This window comes from Scophthalmus maximus, chromosome 8 (assembly GCF_022379125.1).
Source record: "Scophthalmus maximus strain ysfricsl-2021 chromosome 8, ASM2237912v1, whole genome shotgun sequence".
Taxonomy (NCBI): domain Eukaryota; kingdom Metazoa; phylum Chordata; class Actinopteri; order Pleuronectiformes; family Scophthalmidae; genus Scophthalmus; species Scophthalmus maximus.
Genome location: NC_061522.1, coordinates 19,207,002 through 19,222,573, shown reverse-complemented (window position 1 = coordinate 19,222,573; position 15,572 = coordinate 19,207,002). Strand labels below are relative to the sequence as shown.

Here is a 15,572-nt window from a genome sequence, read left to right as displayed (position 1 = left end):
CAAAAGTGTTTAAAGGCGATACAATTCAAAAGTACACTCTGTTGAGTGTGGCTATTCAATGTTTAACATCTACAGTGAAAATATGCCGCCTACTGTGACATTTCACGTTATAAGAATGGAATTAATGGAAAGAAATAACTTGGTAGTTTAAAAGTAGGGTGTTCTCACACTTTTATTTTGAAAACTCACACAGCCAAACAATGCGTCTTTTCCGGTTCTGAGCAGCGCGCTACAGCTGCAGAGACAGATAGAAGAACCGCAACTCGTACGAAAGTCGTAACCTCGGGGCTTTTTGATAGAAAGCGAATTGTACGATGTTAACCGACACTGTGACAACTGAAAACTGAAGCCAGAAATATCAACGTCGACAATAGAGATACCGTCGATGCACGAGTGGAAGAGAGCAGCCTCGGTGCAAACTGGAGCTCTTCAGTTCTGGCGCCTCATATCGGGAACACCTCCTTACGTAGCCAAACGATTTTTTACGGTCTCAAAAATCGTTTCCACGTTTCTGTCAACTCACAACACAACTCCTGTCGATGAAATAAGACAGTTTTTAAGCCTCTCGAGTTTATAAAAGACAAAGAGGACATGCGCAACAAGTGGCTCCGTGGCGCAATGGATAGCGCATTGGACTTCTAGTCGATGCACTCGAGGGGTGATTCAAAGGTTGTGGGTTCGAGTCCCACCGGAGTCGCATTTTTGTATTTATTTCCTACTGTGACCACGTGTATATTCTGAAATACCTAAAACAGATTGAACTTTTAAGAACATTTGAACGTTCTTAGCTGATTAGTTACTTTAGAAATGTTGACAAATAGCATATAGGAAGGTACCAAAGAAGGCATAACTCTTTTTTTTTTTTTTAAATAATTTGAGCTTTATTATAAAGTCAAAACTTACAGACAATAACATTAATTATTGATTGGTTACCCAAAATTCTTGGTAGTATGGCGCATTTGATTGGTCAAATCTAGGCATAATACTTGTGATTCCAACATTGGCTCTGGCAGCTCGACCGAGCTCCTTGCTACCACCTGAGAGTCGAGGTGATTCTTGGTAGCGACAGCCAATCACGTTTGAAGTCAGCTACCAAGAATCTACCAAGAATCTGACACGATGGCCAATCAGCGCTCGCATCATTCCCAAGATTCGCACGTCGTGCTGCCATAGACTGTATATAAACAGCGTGCTACCTATCGATGTTGAGGGCCCGCCCACACTCATGGCTGTTGCCGGCTGGAAATCAAAACGCCAACAAAGCTGGTAACTTCTCTTCAACACTGAAAGTAAGTACACCCTTATAGATGTTGTCAATACAAATACATCGGGGAATATATGTACCGGTATATATATTTAAATGGGGCTCGGTAAAGGCGAGTTTGAGATGTAGTACGAGTGGTAACGTTTATCCAGTTTCAAGGTGATATATCTTCTAAACTAACCTGCGCGTTGACAGCGTGGAGTCGTGTCTTTTCTCTTAGTTAGCAAAGGTGCGATGGAACAAAGCTTTGGCTGAGACGGGATTCGTATCCGCCGTCACCAGAGGACACTTTAGTAGCGTCGTGTTATTAACGACCCCAAGGATGCAGGTTCGAGTCACACCCGAGACGCACGTTGGTCCAGTTTTTATATGTAATGACTTTCACATAGAATGGAAGATTAGAAAAAAAATAATTATTTATACTTTTAGTTAATTTTTCTGCAAAAACATACACAAGCGCAGAAATAAGCTCCTCCTTATAAATAAATATTACAATCATAGTATAGTATGTAGTATAGTAGTACAAAGTATTTTTGAATCATGACAATAATTTAACACTGAAATGAAATCAGGAAATGCTCACTTCAATTAAAAAAATGTTGCCAGATAGCTGAAGTAGAACTATTTAGAGATTAATTTAAAAACGTGTATTTATTTATTACATAAATACATGCATCTGTTTCTGTTTACATCATGTATTACAGCTTTATACTGTACTGTTAAAAGAGTTGCTGTTGCAGAGGATTGCAGACAGTTGGAAGGTTCAGAATGAGACTATTTACTCTGACCACTAGATGGAAAACTAGTTCACAGAGTGTCAGATTGTGTCCAGTCTAATAATCCCTAGCCGCACGACGTCTTGATGAGAACGAACAGTGAAGTGATGCTGCAGCAGCCACACAGGACATTGAAGAGAAGAAGAAGAAGGAGGCGGCAGTGAGACTTGGACAGACGGAGTGAGACGAGTGCGGCAGTCTGATTCAGATGCTGATAGGACGGTTGACTATGGTGACTCTGGGGACATCAGTGGTGCTTCTTCTCCACCTGGCTTCATGCCTGGCCGTAAGTAACTCCCAATTCTCAGTATGTCATCAGAAACTCTGTGATTTCTAATCGTTCCATATTCCATGCAGGTGGTTTTGTTTTTAATGGGGGAGAAGATTTTGAGAGATCTGTCTGCGAGAAAGGTGATCGGAGCTTCTTTTCGAGGTGGTCACATCACTTAAGAAAACAACATCAGTCACAGATGCGAAGACTTCTGCTGTTGAGTCAAATTTCATGACATTTTTCAACATTACAACAGCAGCTTTCTGCATACTCCCCCAATTTTAAATCAAATTACACTTGTGGAATAGTAGAAGAATATGTTACTTGAGGGTGACCTTGTATCTAAACCTTAAATAAAATATATCTTGACTAAGCCCTTTACCCCCCATTTGATTTACATAAACCAGCAGATTGTAGATTATTTTTTTGTATTCTGATGATAGATTGTCTTCTCTAAATGAAGCAAACCTTCATTTAAAATGAAAACATCAGAGTCATAATTTCTAAATTTGTCTGTCGCATAAAAAAATCATGACATTTTCCAGAAAGGCAAAGCCACAGTTTGCCAAACATGTAGCACTTAATGTTTACATCAGGGCTGCAGGTTGTAACATGGTTTGTAATTTGTAGTCTTTGGCATCTCATTCATCCTTGTCTGTCTGTCTCCGTCCAGGCCCCTGTGCCATGTGAGGTGGAGGTGGTCCATCTGGAAGCGGAGATCCAGCGTCTGGTGAGCGTGATCAACGACCAGCACCGATACATCCAGGGGCTCCACAACAGCCAGGCCCAGCAGCTGGAACACATACCCAGCTCCCACCTGGGCCCTGAGAACCGGCACAGAGGTACAGCTTGATCTCCACCAGAGATACATATACGTTTGTGTCTGGGCATCATAGTGTGCATCTGCCTCCACCACAATGTTTCCTACGGTGTATCAGTCTTGTTGTCGACTTTCCTTCCCGCCTAGCTCCTTACACTCCAAGTGAGTTATGTGGAATCTACTTGGCAACCAGGTTCACAATCTGTCCCGCCAGAGTCCCCAGTACCACCGTATTTTGTTTGTGTGTGTTTGGCCAGACTGTTCCGAGGTGTTTGCAGACGGCAACTTGTCCAACGGGCTCTATGTGATCCGTCCAGACGGCTCTCCCACCGCACTGACTGTTTACTGTGACATGAGCAACGGAGGAGGATGGACGGTTTTCCAGAGGAGGAGAAACGGCAAAGAGAGCTTTGACAGGTGTGTGTGTGTGTGTGTTTGTGTGCACGTGAGTCTCAGCTTTTCACACAAAGAAATTGGAATTGAATGCGTGTTTCTTGTGCGCCCTGTGTGCAGAGCGTGGGTGGAGTACAAGCAGGGCTTCGGAGACCTCTACTCCCCCGATGGAGAATTCTGGCTGGGCAATGAACCTCTACACCATCTCACCTCCCAAGGTGTGTGTACCTGTACGCGCATGTGTGTGTGCGTGCGTTTGGATGATAAGTCATCAAACATTACAGGATGGTTGCTCTGAGTAACCGAGTGTCTTCTAGGAAACTACGACATGCGCATCGACATGGAGGACTTTGAGGGCAATCAGCGCTTTGCAGAGTACAAGAACTTCAAAGTGGACAACGAAAAGGTAAAAGCAGAGAAAGTAAAGTGAGAAACACGTGGATGAGTCACTGCAAAAATAATGCTGTCTCCTATGAGAGTCAAGATTTTCACTTCCTCACTCTCTTTTGTGGCATATAATTTATTTTTGAAAAAATAAGAGATCATAAGATTTAATTTAATCCTGTGTGCGTCCTAAACTCACTACTCTTCTCCTGTTCTGTAAAAACAGCTTGTATCTGCTCCGTCTTTGGTCCGATTTGCATTTTACTTTGTCTTTAACCTCGTCGTCTCTTCTCTTCCCATAACAGCGGTCTGTTATGGGAAGCAGACCTCTGCTTGCGTTTCCAATCATACAAAGGTTGTTCTTTGCTTTGGAAACCGCAGCAAGGACGTATGTCTCCAGGTCTGCCAGCTGTGTCCCATCTCTTTCCTTTTGTTCTCCACTCAGCCTTTTGTCCGTTTCTCCTCATACATTCATACTTCCACATTTCACTGCTCCTTCATTTTCCCCTCATCTCTACTCATCCCCGTTCCCTCCATTGATCCAATCGTGCTGCTTTGTTCAGAGCGAAACCTCATCAGCTCTACCAATAATTTCTGTCAAGAGATTCAAAGTTTGAATGTCACTATGTAATGTCAAAGTACATGGTACTCATTGAAAATGAAAATCCTCAACCCTTTGGTTAATGTCTTGTGTCCACTCAAAAGGACCAGTACCAGTTACATTTGGGAGAGTACACTGGGAATGCAGGGGACGCCCTGGCTGGTGTTTACGCACCCACCAGTCCAGGTTTGGGGTCAGGCGGCGCCAAATTCAGTACCTTTGATCAGCTGAACAAGGGCGATGAGGTAAACGGCGACGCCCAGTGTCTCAGACACAGCAAGTCCGGCTGGTGGTTCAGCAGGTACACGAGTCATTCAGTGAATCAAAGTGGAGAGGGAGAAAAATGAGACAATTTACTGGAAGACATTTATTCCATTTCATTCTGTTCTTCTTTTTTTTATCGTCTCAGGTGTGATTCAGGCAATCTGAACGGTCATTACTATAATGGGCCGTACCAAGCCATGACAGACGACGGGGTTGTGTGGTACACGTGGCACGGTTGGTGGTACTCCATCAAATCTGTGGTCATGATGGTGCGAGCCGCCGACCTTGAGCATCCGCCGCTGGTCATCGCCCCGCCGCTGGGGCAACTCGACAGCAAAGCGACAGGCGGCGATGTCGATCCCCCCTCGTGGTCGATAGGTTGAAAACGAGTGTGGTAGCAACGTGTTTTCATTTCTATTGTGAGGATTTTTTTAATCCATTTGAAATAAAACGATGTTGCCTTTATTCGTTTGTCGTATTTGTATTTATTCTGTGTCCAAAATAAAACAGAGCATGGACCGATGAGGCATTTTGGGTACATCTGAGGTTTTTCAGGACGAACAACAGACAAAGGGAAATATATATATTTTAAAATTTCAGTTAAACAAGCCAGTGTCAGTAAAACAGAGTCTGGGAGTTTTTCTCTGTGGAAATGATCACTGGTGGGTGTTGAAAAAAAAGGGAGAATTGAACTTGTACGTCACTAGTTCAACTTTGCTTCGTTTGGGCACAGGGTGGTTTTTGTTTTAAGGGATGTGGGGACGTTGTGTCCCTTTGTGGCTAAGAGATTTAAGGGAAAGGGGTCAAAGGGAGGGGAGGGGGCATATTTGGCTCTGAGACTGTATGTGTGTCTGAACTGGCCCGCTCAGACTTAACATCCAGGGGTGAATACATTCCACATAGTAGCTTAAGGTAGAGGTTGTGAGGAGCTTACATGGAGGAACAGGTATCCATTGATTCAAAGGTTCATGTCAGTGATACAAGGTCAGATCCTCGGGTTTTGCCCACAGAAGGACCGTCCACTTTCTTCTAGAGGTCCAAAGCAGGTCAGTGATTGAGCTTCGCTCTTTGGTGGTGGGGGAAAAAGAATAAAATTAAAAAATCCTCTTTAAATGAAGGGAAAAGGCAAAAAAAAGTTGATCCAAATCCACCAAGAAATACCCGTCATTTTCTGATTGGCCAAACCCAAACAACTTTGAGACTGTTTCCACAAACCTGCATACACCACAGATCCAAGGATTGTTTTTTTCCTCAGCCACCTCTTCAGAGAGAGGCGTACAAAAGAACACGATGAGCTGTACAACATAACTAAAGACAACAAAAAGGTAAGGATAGTCACAACGAGCATGAGGCGCTATGTACAGACCCTGAGGTGTGCCTGTCATTTACTTTTCTTCAGAAAAAAAAGGTTTGTTGGTGAACCAGGCGTTTGGTAGAGACCGACAAAGAGCGAGGCCAGTCCCACGCTCAGACTTAAGTGCGTCAGTGCCACTGCAATGTCTTCTTGCCTTCAAAATTAAGCGTCTTTTAATGCGATTCATTCAAAAAATGTACAAGTTTTTTCACGCGATTCATATCCTACAACACTGCCGTGGCTGAAGTCTCTCTCTGCATCCTGACCATCGTCTGTCCTTCCAAGGCTGGAAAAGGGTGATGAGGGAAGTCAGGGGGTCAGAGGAGAGGAATGGGGGAGGGGGTGGGGGTCACGGTTCCCTGCAGCGTTATCTGGGAGACAGCGGTGCGGTCGTGGGGAAGGAGGCGGAGTTCCTTGGTGAGCTGAAGGGCGAGGTGGGCGAGAGGCGGCGGGGACTCGCCAGCAGGTCGCCGTTGTGCAGCTTCCACAGCAGCTCCTCGTTCTCCATGGACAGACGCTTGTTGACCTTGGACTCTTTCTGCAGCGTCTGCTGGAGGATGACCTGCTCGCTGGACAGCTGCCTGCGGGGGGAGACAGAGAGCTGTGACGGTGCAAGGGGAGACGCTGCCATAGAAACACATCTGAGAGCATCTAGATGTAATAAAATCACACTGCGTGTGTGTCACACTGGTCCGTTTTGCAAAATCAAAGGTCAGCTGATTGTGTGTGTGAACCAACAAAATAACAAAATAAGTGTATCAGCAAATATCCATGTTTTCCACTGGTCAGATGACACTAATTTCAAAACAGTTTAGCTGACGATACACAGGCTCGTGATTATTTTTTCATGTCTGTATAATTCATTTATGTTGTGACTTCATAACTGACCGAAGTGGAGGAATGACCGGAGGTAGATAGACTGAAAAATCGTGCCGTAAGAACAGATGGCAAATCTGACGCCTCTGCTGAGACATTTCACCTCACTCCCACACACACACACACAAACACAAGCGTAGACACACACAGCAGGAGTACATACTTGGAGAGAGCAGCATGTTTGTCCATTCTGGCCTTGTAGTCCTCGTTCTCCTGCTGGACTTTCCTCATACACTCCTCCAGTTTCACATTTGTCTCCACCTACAAGTCAAAACGTCATAGGAAAAGCTCTAAAAGACGTCTAAAAACGTTTCCACAAATACGAATTTTAAAAAAAGCATTTGAACTGGGCTACATATTCCCCAGGAGAGATTGATCCCCACCAGTTTGTCCATCTCCATGAGCTTCTTCTCTTTCTGGTGCAGCTGGTTGTTCTTGATCTCCAGCACCACCTTCAGACTGTCCAGCTCCTGCTCCAGGTAAACAGTGTGTGAGTCCTTCTGCACACACACACCGGAAAAAACACACGACGGAGTTAGAGCGGGTCAACGTGGAGCTGTGATGCTCGCTGTGGCTCACTGCAGCACCAAGGGGAGGGCCGTGAGTGAACAGCATCCTATTTGTGTGTCTGCCCGTCTCATCTTGTGCGTCTCGTCTCTAACACTCGGTTGACATCCCTTTTACCAACTTCTCCTCCAGCCACGCGGTCGTCTTACCAGATTCTTGTCGGTGAGTATCCGCTTCCTCCTCTCCTCCTCCGCCTGCAGCCTCTCGTTCAGAGCCTCCTTCTCTGCCGACAGCTCGGTTATTTTTTCCTGGGAAGAGGAGGGACACACGTCAGTCACGGTTGAACAGTGAGCTTTTGGTTCATCTGACTGAACTCCTCACTGTGGAGTTATCGGGGATTTTATCTGAGGAAACGTATGGAATAACAAACACTCATTTTGCTAAATGTCAAAAGATACACTACAACTCCACGAACCAATTCCCCTGCAGGACTCTCGGTCTTCTTTTGGTCACAGCTTTGTTATGCTCCCGACTTTGGCATGGCAGCGCACAGCTTCCTACCAAATTATACTTTCTCTATGATTAATTCTCAGCATGCCTCCCAAAGAATTTGGAGAATTTTTCTTTTGAATTTCTCCTTGCAGCAAACATTTTTGTGGTGAGCATGGCAACATGTTTTCTGACCAAACTGGAAACATCTCTGGTCCGATCACTGCTGCGGCTGTTTAGTGTGCAAAAAGCACTAAACCTCGAAAACAGCCTGCACTGTAAAGTAATCTGCTCATATCGGCTACATATAGTTTCAAAATAACAATCACTATTAACACTCAATCTGCCATTGAGGTTCAGCACGCTTCTGTTTCAAGGGATATTAACTAAAAGGGTTTGAATTGACAACTCGTGTAAATATTAAAGACGGAAATGAAACATACCGAGAGAGAAGTTTCAGTCTGCGTCAGTGTTTTCTCCAAGTTCTCCAGGTCTGTCTGCTGAATCCTCTTCAACTCTGAAATGAACAAACACAAATCAGTATCAAGGGATCAACCAATGTCAAATCAACTAATGACTGCTCCATAAAATACTCATTTAATATATGAAAGCAATTAGTGCTTGAGCAGTAGATCAATCACTTCAGTTAGTGTGGTTAAAGTTAAAATGCTAAGCTGTAACAGTTGTGTTTTTGTCCTTCACACACTGTTTATTCCACACACACTTACAATATTATAATGCACACATATCCATAGGCATAGTCACTGTATTAAAGTAAATCCTTACATAAAACCATTATCAAAAACAACAATCTTACACACCCCTAAATACATACTTCATAAATACCAATAAACATCTTACATAAATAAAACCATTCAACCAGCAAAATCAAACTCCCTTCATTCATTTCTATTACTGATGTATTCCTAAACCAGGAACCTCTCTATTCAAATTTCTTATTTTGATTTTTTTTAATGCAAATAATAATTTAAAAAAACTCTTGTCGTTACCCCGTCAGAAATTATAATAGGTGTGCAAGGCCGAGGTTAGTTTTGTTTGTTGTCACTTCAATTGACCCGGCTGTGGAACTTCACACACTAGCAAACGGCACCACACAATCAATCAATCAATCAATATATCTTTGAACCGATAAATACTTTTCTTAAAATACAGCACACGGGTCATTTAACCTGCGTATTAATATGCCACACATGTTAACCAGACATGTAGTTATGGCGCCCAGTGGTTACACTCACCTTGTATCGAAGTCTCGTACTGCTGTTTGAGAGACTCCATGTTCTGGCTGTGATTCACTTCCTGGTTCTTCCTCTCTGCTTCCTGTTGGTTTCTCAGCTCCTCCACCTGAATGGGGGCACACACAAGACTTTATTACATACGGGAAGAAGCATTGTGATTCTCCTAGAACAGCTGTTACACAGAATATTTGCTCAAATGCCGCTCAAATGCAACCATGACGTTACTTGAGCATCACATTCACGCTGCAGTATGTTCAACTGCAATCAGCCGCATTTGAAATATCATCGTGGCAACAGTCATAAATCTATGGCAGAATCTTTTTAATGAGCAGCTATGTTATATGTTGAATCCAGTCAGTGATTGAGAGTGTGTGTGTGTGTGTGTGGAATCCAACACACGCACACTCGCACGCACACAGAGAAAAGACTAAAGAACAATTTACGAAACTAAAAGTTGAGTACTTGCTTTACGTGCATAACAGGAATAAAGGTAAAAACCTTTTGTAAAAGTGTGTGCGCGTGTTTGTCTGTTTGTGCACGTGCTCTGACCTGCTGCTCCATCAACATGCGGCACTTGTCAGCCTCCTCCTGGTACGTCTGGTGGACTTTGTCCCACTCTGTCTGGTAAAAACTCCTCAGTCTGTCGCACACACACAAACATGCTCTTAGAAACTGGCCTTTACCTCCAATAACAACAGTGCAGTAACACTGCAGCCTTTTATTCTTTTTTCAATTTTTTTTTTCCTAAAGCCCATTTCAGCTAGCGAGGACCTTAACAGAGGTGAATGCACACCTGTCCTCCAGCTGCACCAGCTCCTCCTTGTGCTGCTCCTGCAGCCTTTTCGAGGCCTCCTCCAGGCTGACGCGCACCTCCTCCCTCTCATTCTGCAGACGCTCACAGCACTGCGATGATGTGACTGGAAGGGGACGAGGAGGAAACGTCAGTTTGAACTCTCGCATTGACAACACGTTGAGTATTTTGTTTGGGAGATCACCGTTGTGTGAGAAAATTGTGGTGCATAAAAAACAATAAAAAATCAAACCTACATAGTTTGCAGGTTCAAATGAATAGAGAAAACCAAGGGTGACCGCATCCAGCTAGTCTGAATGGGTTACAGTTCATTTGGTTGGGATTGATGGGAAATCAGGAAAAGGAAGAGAGGGAGGACCGAGGAGGTCACCTGTTTATTACACAAGACACAACCTGAGTTAGAAATCCCTCGGTGAGTTAATGTGAAACGTGTGGAGACCAGATGTGCCGTCACTTAGCTACTATTTTGACAATTTACCATAAATCAGTAGCACACCGGCACAGTCATCGTATCACATCATGTCATTCCAGTCGGTGCTGAGATGGGACGTGCCTGGAACAGTCAGTGTCTCGACAGGTAATAACAGTTTTTCTCTGTGTGTGTGTGTGTGTGTGTGTGTGTGTGTGTGTGTGTGTGTGTTCCATCGGCATTCCAATACAACTGCATTCCAGTTTAATTACTCTTACGACAGACATGGGGTCCAACCCCCCGAAACATCTGCAAGTCAGCTCAGAAGTATGCGGCAGGACCCATTCCTCTCATGACTAATTTAAACTCTCACAAGCACACGCACGCTTTCCCCCTCTCCCCCTCAACCAATCGTCGCACACCATTTTTTAATTCTGTCCGCTCCTTCTCTGAAATATTTGGGAAAACATCCAGATGAAGAATAGAGCAGCTGGGCAGATGAAGATCTCCGACTCTCACCGCGCTCAGGTTTTTCTTGGCCCCTCACACACTCTGAAGCAGTGATCTATCACTCGGAGAAGTGTTAGCGCGGAGCAGTGCACACATCGCCTCGGTCTGTGAGATCCCCACTTATATAACCATGTGGTAACAACTGGCTGGAGCTGGGACAGTTGCCGCTTCGCTCTGAATGGAGCTCTATAAGTGCAAGTTTGTGCGTCCGTCACCGCGGTGATGGCGACACAAAGCCAATGACAGCTGTGGGCAGCTTAGACACAAGCTTGTGTGCGTGTGTGTGTATGTGTAACAGCAGGTGTGTGTGTGTGTGTGTGTGTGTGGGGCAGAGTAGAACACTGACATAACTGCAGGAGAGGCCCCTCTTCTGACTGGGAGGTCATTTTTGGGGGGCTCATTCAGACAAATTGAAAACATGAAAGTGTGAGTACATGTGTGAGTACATGATGACTGAAATGAATGAAATGCTCCAGTCTTGTTAAGAGAAAGCCAATCATCTTCTAACCTATTGATGGTGGCAGAGAAAAGATTTAGCTTTTGTTAAATCTACAGGCTTTTATAACTTTCTTTCCTCCTATTGGCGAGAAAGCATAAATGCGCCAACTAGAAAACAGGATGGGGGGTTTCCACGAGGGTGTTGAATCAGGAGCATCAGGACCTGGTAGTTGCTCCTGATTCGACCTGGATGGATGAGAATCTCAACAAGTGGCATTGGTTTTCGTTCAGAAATTAAAAGCTCGAGTCGTTTGATCATAACCTCACCCAGAGTTCCCCTGGACTCTTTCTGTGAGTGTAAACCTCTCACAGTGTTTCTGTAGCACCGACTGTGTCATGGCAGAGGAAACAGGGACGCTGCTTTAATCTGATGCTAATAGTTGTGTCACATTAACATTTACACTGAAACACCTCAGAGTACAGTTCAACAATTAAAGACCGGCAAAGGAACAGGTTGTTCCCATTCAGTTTGATTTGGAGAGGGGCAAGGCTTAAGGGGCCGCTGTGTGTGTGTGTGTGTGTGTGTGTGTGTGTGTGTGTGCGTATGTGTGTGTCTGTGTGTGTGTGTGTATATATATAAATATTTCTATGTGCATGTGTGTGTATTCATGCATGCCTTCATGTCTGCTATGTATGTGAACATACACTCTGTTAGTCTGTCCAGTGTGTATTACAATGGTGTATTCGCGTGACTGCTCTGTGTCTTTGTGTGTGTGTGTGTACACACTGTGTGTGAGTGTTTTTTGTGTGCGTGCGTGCGTGCGTGGTCTTGTATCAGCCAAACTGGCGGAGCTGATACACTCTCAGCTCTCTAAACCACATAGATCCCAGTTCATATTGAATGTCAGACGACAGACTCACACATGAAGAACTTTGATCTCAGGTGTGTGAGGACGTGTTCTTCTTGAACGTTGTGTTGTTTGTGAGCAGGTGGAGAAAAAAACAAAAACACATCCAACAGAAGCCAACTATCACTCTTCAGAAGCGCTCGCATAAAAACAATTAACCCTAACCAAATATGCGTTTGTGTGTGTGAAGTGTGTGCCTTCACTACGTTCGTGCCGCAGTCTTTGTTGCTAACCACCGGGGCTGAATTGTCTCAATGACATTTGAATGGCAGCCTGCCAAAAAGCCACAGGACGACTGAGTAACACACCTCAAACACACACACACAAACATGTAACACCAGACACGGACACTGATCCCTGATAACTATTTTAAAACTCAGGCTGCACCGTTTCGATGCCACTCGTCTTACTCATCTGATGCATTTACAACGATGTTGAATAATCCCATTCACTACTTTGACTTGGGACTAGTCCTATGGGCCACAGAAATTTTTTTTCTGTTTGTGCTTTAAAGCAAAGCACCAGAATTTCAGTCCGAATGTCAAATGAAGAGTGGAGACGTCAGCTACAAGCCGTCGGTTTTTCCCTCGTAGTTTTAACTCATTTATAGCAATGACACTAATGTGTCAAAATTCAACCTGTTGATGTCAATGTATAATGTATTAGTCGCTGTGTACACACTTTAAAAACAAAAACAAAACAACCCTCATAAGAAAACACGCGGTCAGCTCACGGCATGTGCAGAGGCTTCTCTTGCGCTGGACCTTTCCCAGCTACGCGGAGCAGCTGCTGCAGAGTTACACCACAAATAACACCAGGTTTTGAATGTCCGTTGACCTGTCCTTGATAAGCTTTGTGTACATGTGTCATATGCAAATGACGGAGAGAGAGAGAAGGTGCAGGGGTATGAGCAGGCACCTGGCAGCAGGGGAGTGTGCGGAGAAAAGTGTGTGGCGAGGCTCTTACCCAGCTCATCTCGGAGGTTTGCCAGTTCCAGCGACAGCTCCTTCTTCTGCTTCACGGACTCCTCGCGCTGCACAAACAGGAAGAAAAAAGACTCCGTTCAAAATGTACCTACTTAAGAGCTGTAATCACACTTCATTCATAGATTCTCTCCTCCCCACGATGGCAGTCGGCTCTGTGGTTTCAGTCCGCTGTGCAAGGAACACTACAGGAGGTGAAGCGCAGCACCATGAAGTGGACCATACTGTAGGCAAATGATTATTTTGGAACCCATCCTGGTGCTTTTTCAGAGAGCAGGTATAGACTCATCACAGGTGAGTGACTGTAATCGCAGACTACAGGGAGGTTGTATAAAGGATTTCCTCTAGGGAACGCTTCGCCTCAAGTGAAAGAGCCGGTGGTTTTGGAGCAACACACACGTGGAACACCGGGGGGAACCAATCCTGACTTGTCTAAAGACCACAAACACGACAGTATCCAGCTTTGGAAAGCTCTGACTCAGCTGAAGAAAAAAAAGTTTAAATAATCAAAGAGGGGACAAATGACATTCTTAAACATTGCCCTAAAATATCTCACACACACACACACACACACACACACACACACACACACACACACACACACACACACACACACACACACACACACACACACACACACACACACACACACACACACACACACACACACACACACACACACACACACACACACACACACACACACACACACACACAACATTAAACAACAGCAACTCGGCAACAGGAGAAGGGGAATTTCACAATTGAAAGCGAGCGTTTGTGCACCCTGCCTTCTCGAGTCATAAAGTCCATCTGTTGTCCGAGCAGATAAAGCCCAAAGATGACAAAGACAAAAGGTGACAAACTTGGAAGTAACTGAACGCTTTGAGAAAACACGAGAGGTTAGTGGAGCTCTGACAGAGAGGGGAGGATGAAGGTGAGAAGTGTCATAAAAAAGCACGAGATAAGGAGCGCTCAAGTCCACATTGTGACCTCGCTTGCAATTATATTTCATAACTCATCCGAGGCAGGGACTTGAATGTGTCAAACAAGGTGGGAAAATACAACTGGGACGAATTCCTGTGAAGTGACCGTCGTGAAAAAAATCCCCCTTCTTAATCCCCGACCCGACGGGGAAGAGCCACGGCGGTGAGGAGACAGAGAAGCAGAAGAGTGTACAGCAGCACACGGGGAAAAATTAACATCTGTAGGAGTAAACACACACACACACACACACACACACACACACACACACACACACACACACACACACACACACACACACACACACACACACACACACACACACACACACACACACACACACACACACACACCTTGCGTTTCTTCTTGCGGCGATGAGGGAGGGCCTTCCTGGGCTTTGCGTGGACTTTGCTGGCCGTGGAGCCCATGACTCAACGGACCAAGACACTCTCATACACACACAAACACACAAACACTCACGCACACAAAACGTTGCTCCTCTCGTTTTTTAGTCCTTTACCCTCTCTCTCTCTCTCTCACTGATTCCCTCCCGTCCTCCTCTCTCTCTGTGTTACTCACTGCTCACTCTGCCACTTCCACTCCTCCCTCCCTCCCTCCCTCCCTCCCTCTCTACCTATTCACCACAGAGCTCCCTGTCCTCCCTCCTCCCTCCATCTGTTTCTCCTCCTCTCTAGTCTACTCACTGTATGATGGAGGAATGCGAGTTATTTCTGCGCCACCTTCCTCTCCTCTCTCCGTCAACCTTCCTCTTATCTGCCGTTCTCCTCGTCCCTCTCCTTCAGTCACTTAGACGCCGAACTGGCCGCGACTGCATTTAACGCGTGCCTCTCAAGTTTTCACCCTCACCTTCTACCGTCTGTCTGCTTCTTTAAACGTCGAAAGTTAAGACCTTTCACGTTAAAGAAAGTTTCACAGCAACGAAGGGAAGAGGAAAAGCTTCTAAATTTGCTTTGAAGAAATTTGAATTACTCTCCTCAACAGAGTTTGGCCGTTAGTGGCTGCCAACATATGAAACTCTCAAAGTGCATAAAACAGACAAAATAAGTTGTTCTTGTATTATTTGGAGAACCCCACCCAACCAAACTACCCCCCAACCCCCTCCACTAAACCAAACAGCCCCGCCCCCGCCCACAGCCCACCCTCAGGGGAAAGTACATCTGCCTGTGTGTTCAGTTGATTTTTGCCAGCCACCTTTCAAGTGTGTAGAGACAGATTAGATAGCACTGGAATTCGTGCTTCAGCTGCAGCCACAC

The 15,572-nt window shown here is 45.0% G+C and overlaps 2 protein-coding genes and 1 non-coding gene across 7 annotated transcripts in view; 2 read left to right on the top strand and 1 right to left on the bottom strand.

Moving 5' to 3' along the window:
- The first annotated feature begins 604 nt into the window (after positions 1-604).
- Positions 605-697, top strand: trnar-ucu. The gene is made up of 2 exons: positions 605-641; positions 662-697. It is a non-coding gene; the product is annotated as a tRNA-Arg (tRNA).
- Positions 698-1,931: 1,234 nt separating this feature from the next.
- Positions 1,932-5,191, top strand: LOC118312274 (fibrinogen-like protein 1). The gene is made up of 7 exons (XM_035636735.2): positions 1,932-2,326; positions 2,985-3,153; positions 3,389-3,548; positions 3,645-3,742; positions 3,842-3,930; positions 4,614-4,810; positions 4,919-5,191. Exons 1-7 carry the CDS (start codon positions 2,249-2,251, stop codon positions 5,154-5,156), a joined length of 1,029 nt encoding a protein of 342 aa, XP_035492628.1. The 5' UTR covers positions 1,932-2,248; the 3' UTR covers positions 5,157-5,191.
- A 47-nt stretch (positions 5,192-5,238) lies between these two features.
- Positions 5,239-15,572, bottom strand: part of LOC118312273 (microtubule-associated tumor suppressor 1 homolog) — a 61,006-nt gene continuing 50,672 nt past the window's right edge. For all 5 annotated transcript variants that reach the window (XM_035636731.2, XM_035636733.2, XM_035636730.2 and 2 more), the window contains 9 exons: positions 13,298-13,364; positions 10,049-10,172; positions 9,805-9,895; positions 9,256-9,361; positions 8,443-8,516; positions 7,720-7,818; positions 7,387-7,503; positions 7,167-7,264; positions 5,239-6,708 (listed from right to left, as the gene is read on the bottom strand). In XM_035636731.2, the coding sequence (XP_035492624.2) occupies positions 6,495-6,708; positions 7,167-7,264; positions 7,387-7,503; positions 7,720-7,818; positions 8,443-8,516; positions 9,256-9,361; positions 9,805-9,895; positions 10,049-10,172; positions 13,298-13,364 (990 nt within the window). In that variant the 3' untranslated portion in view covers positions 5,239-6,494. The remainder of the gene's footprint in view (positions 6,709-7,166; positions 7,265-7,386; positions 7,504-7,719; positions 7,819-8,442; positions 8,517-9,255; positions 9,362-9,804; positions 9,896-10,048; positions 10,173-13,297; positions 13,365-15,572) is intronic.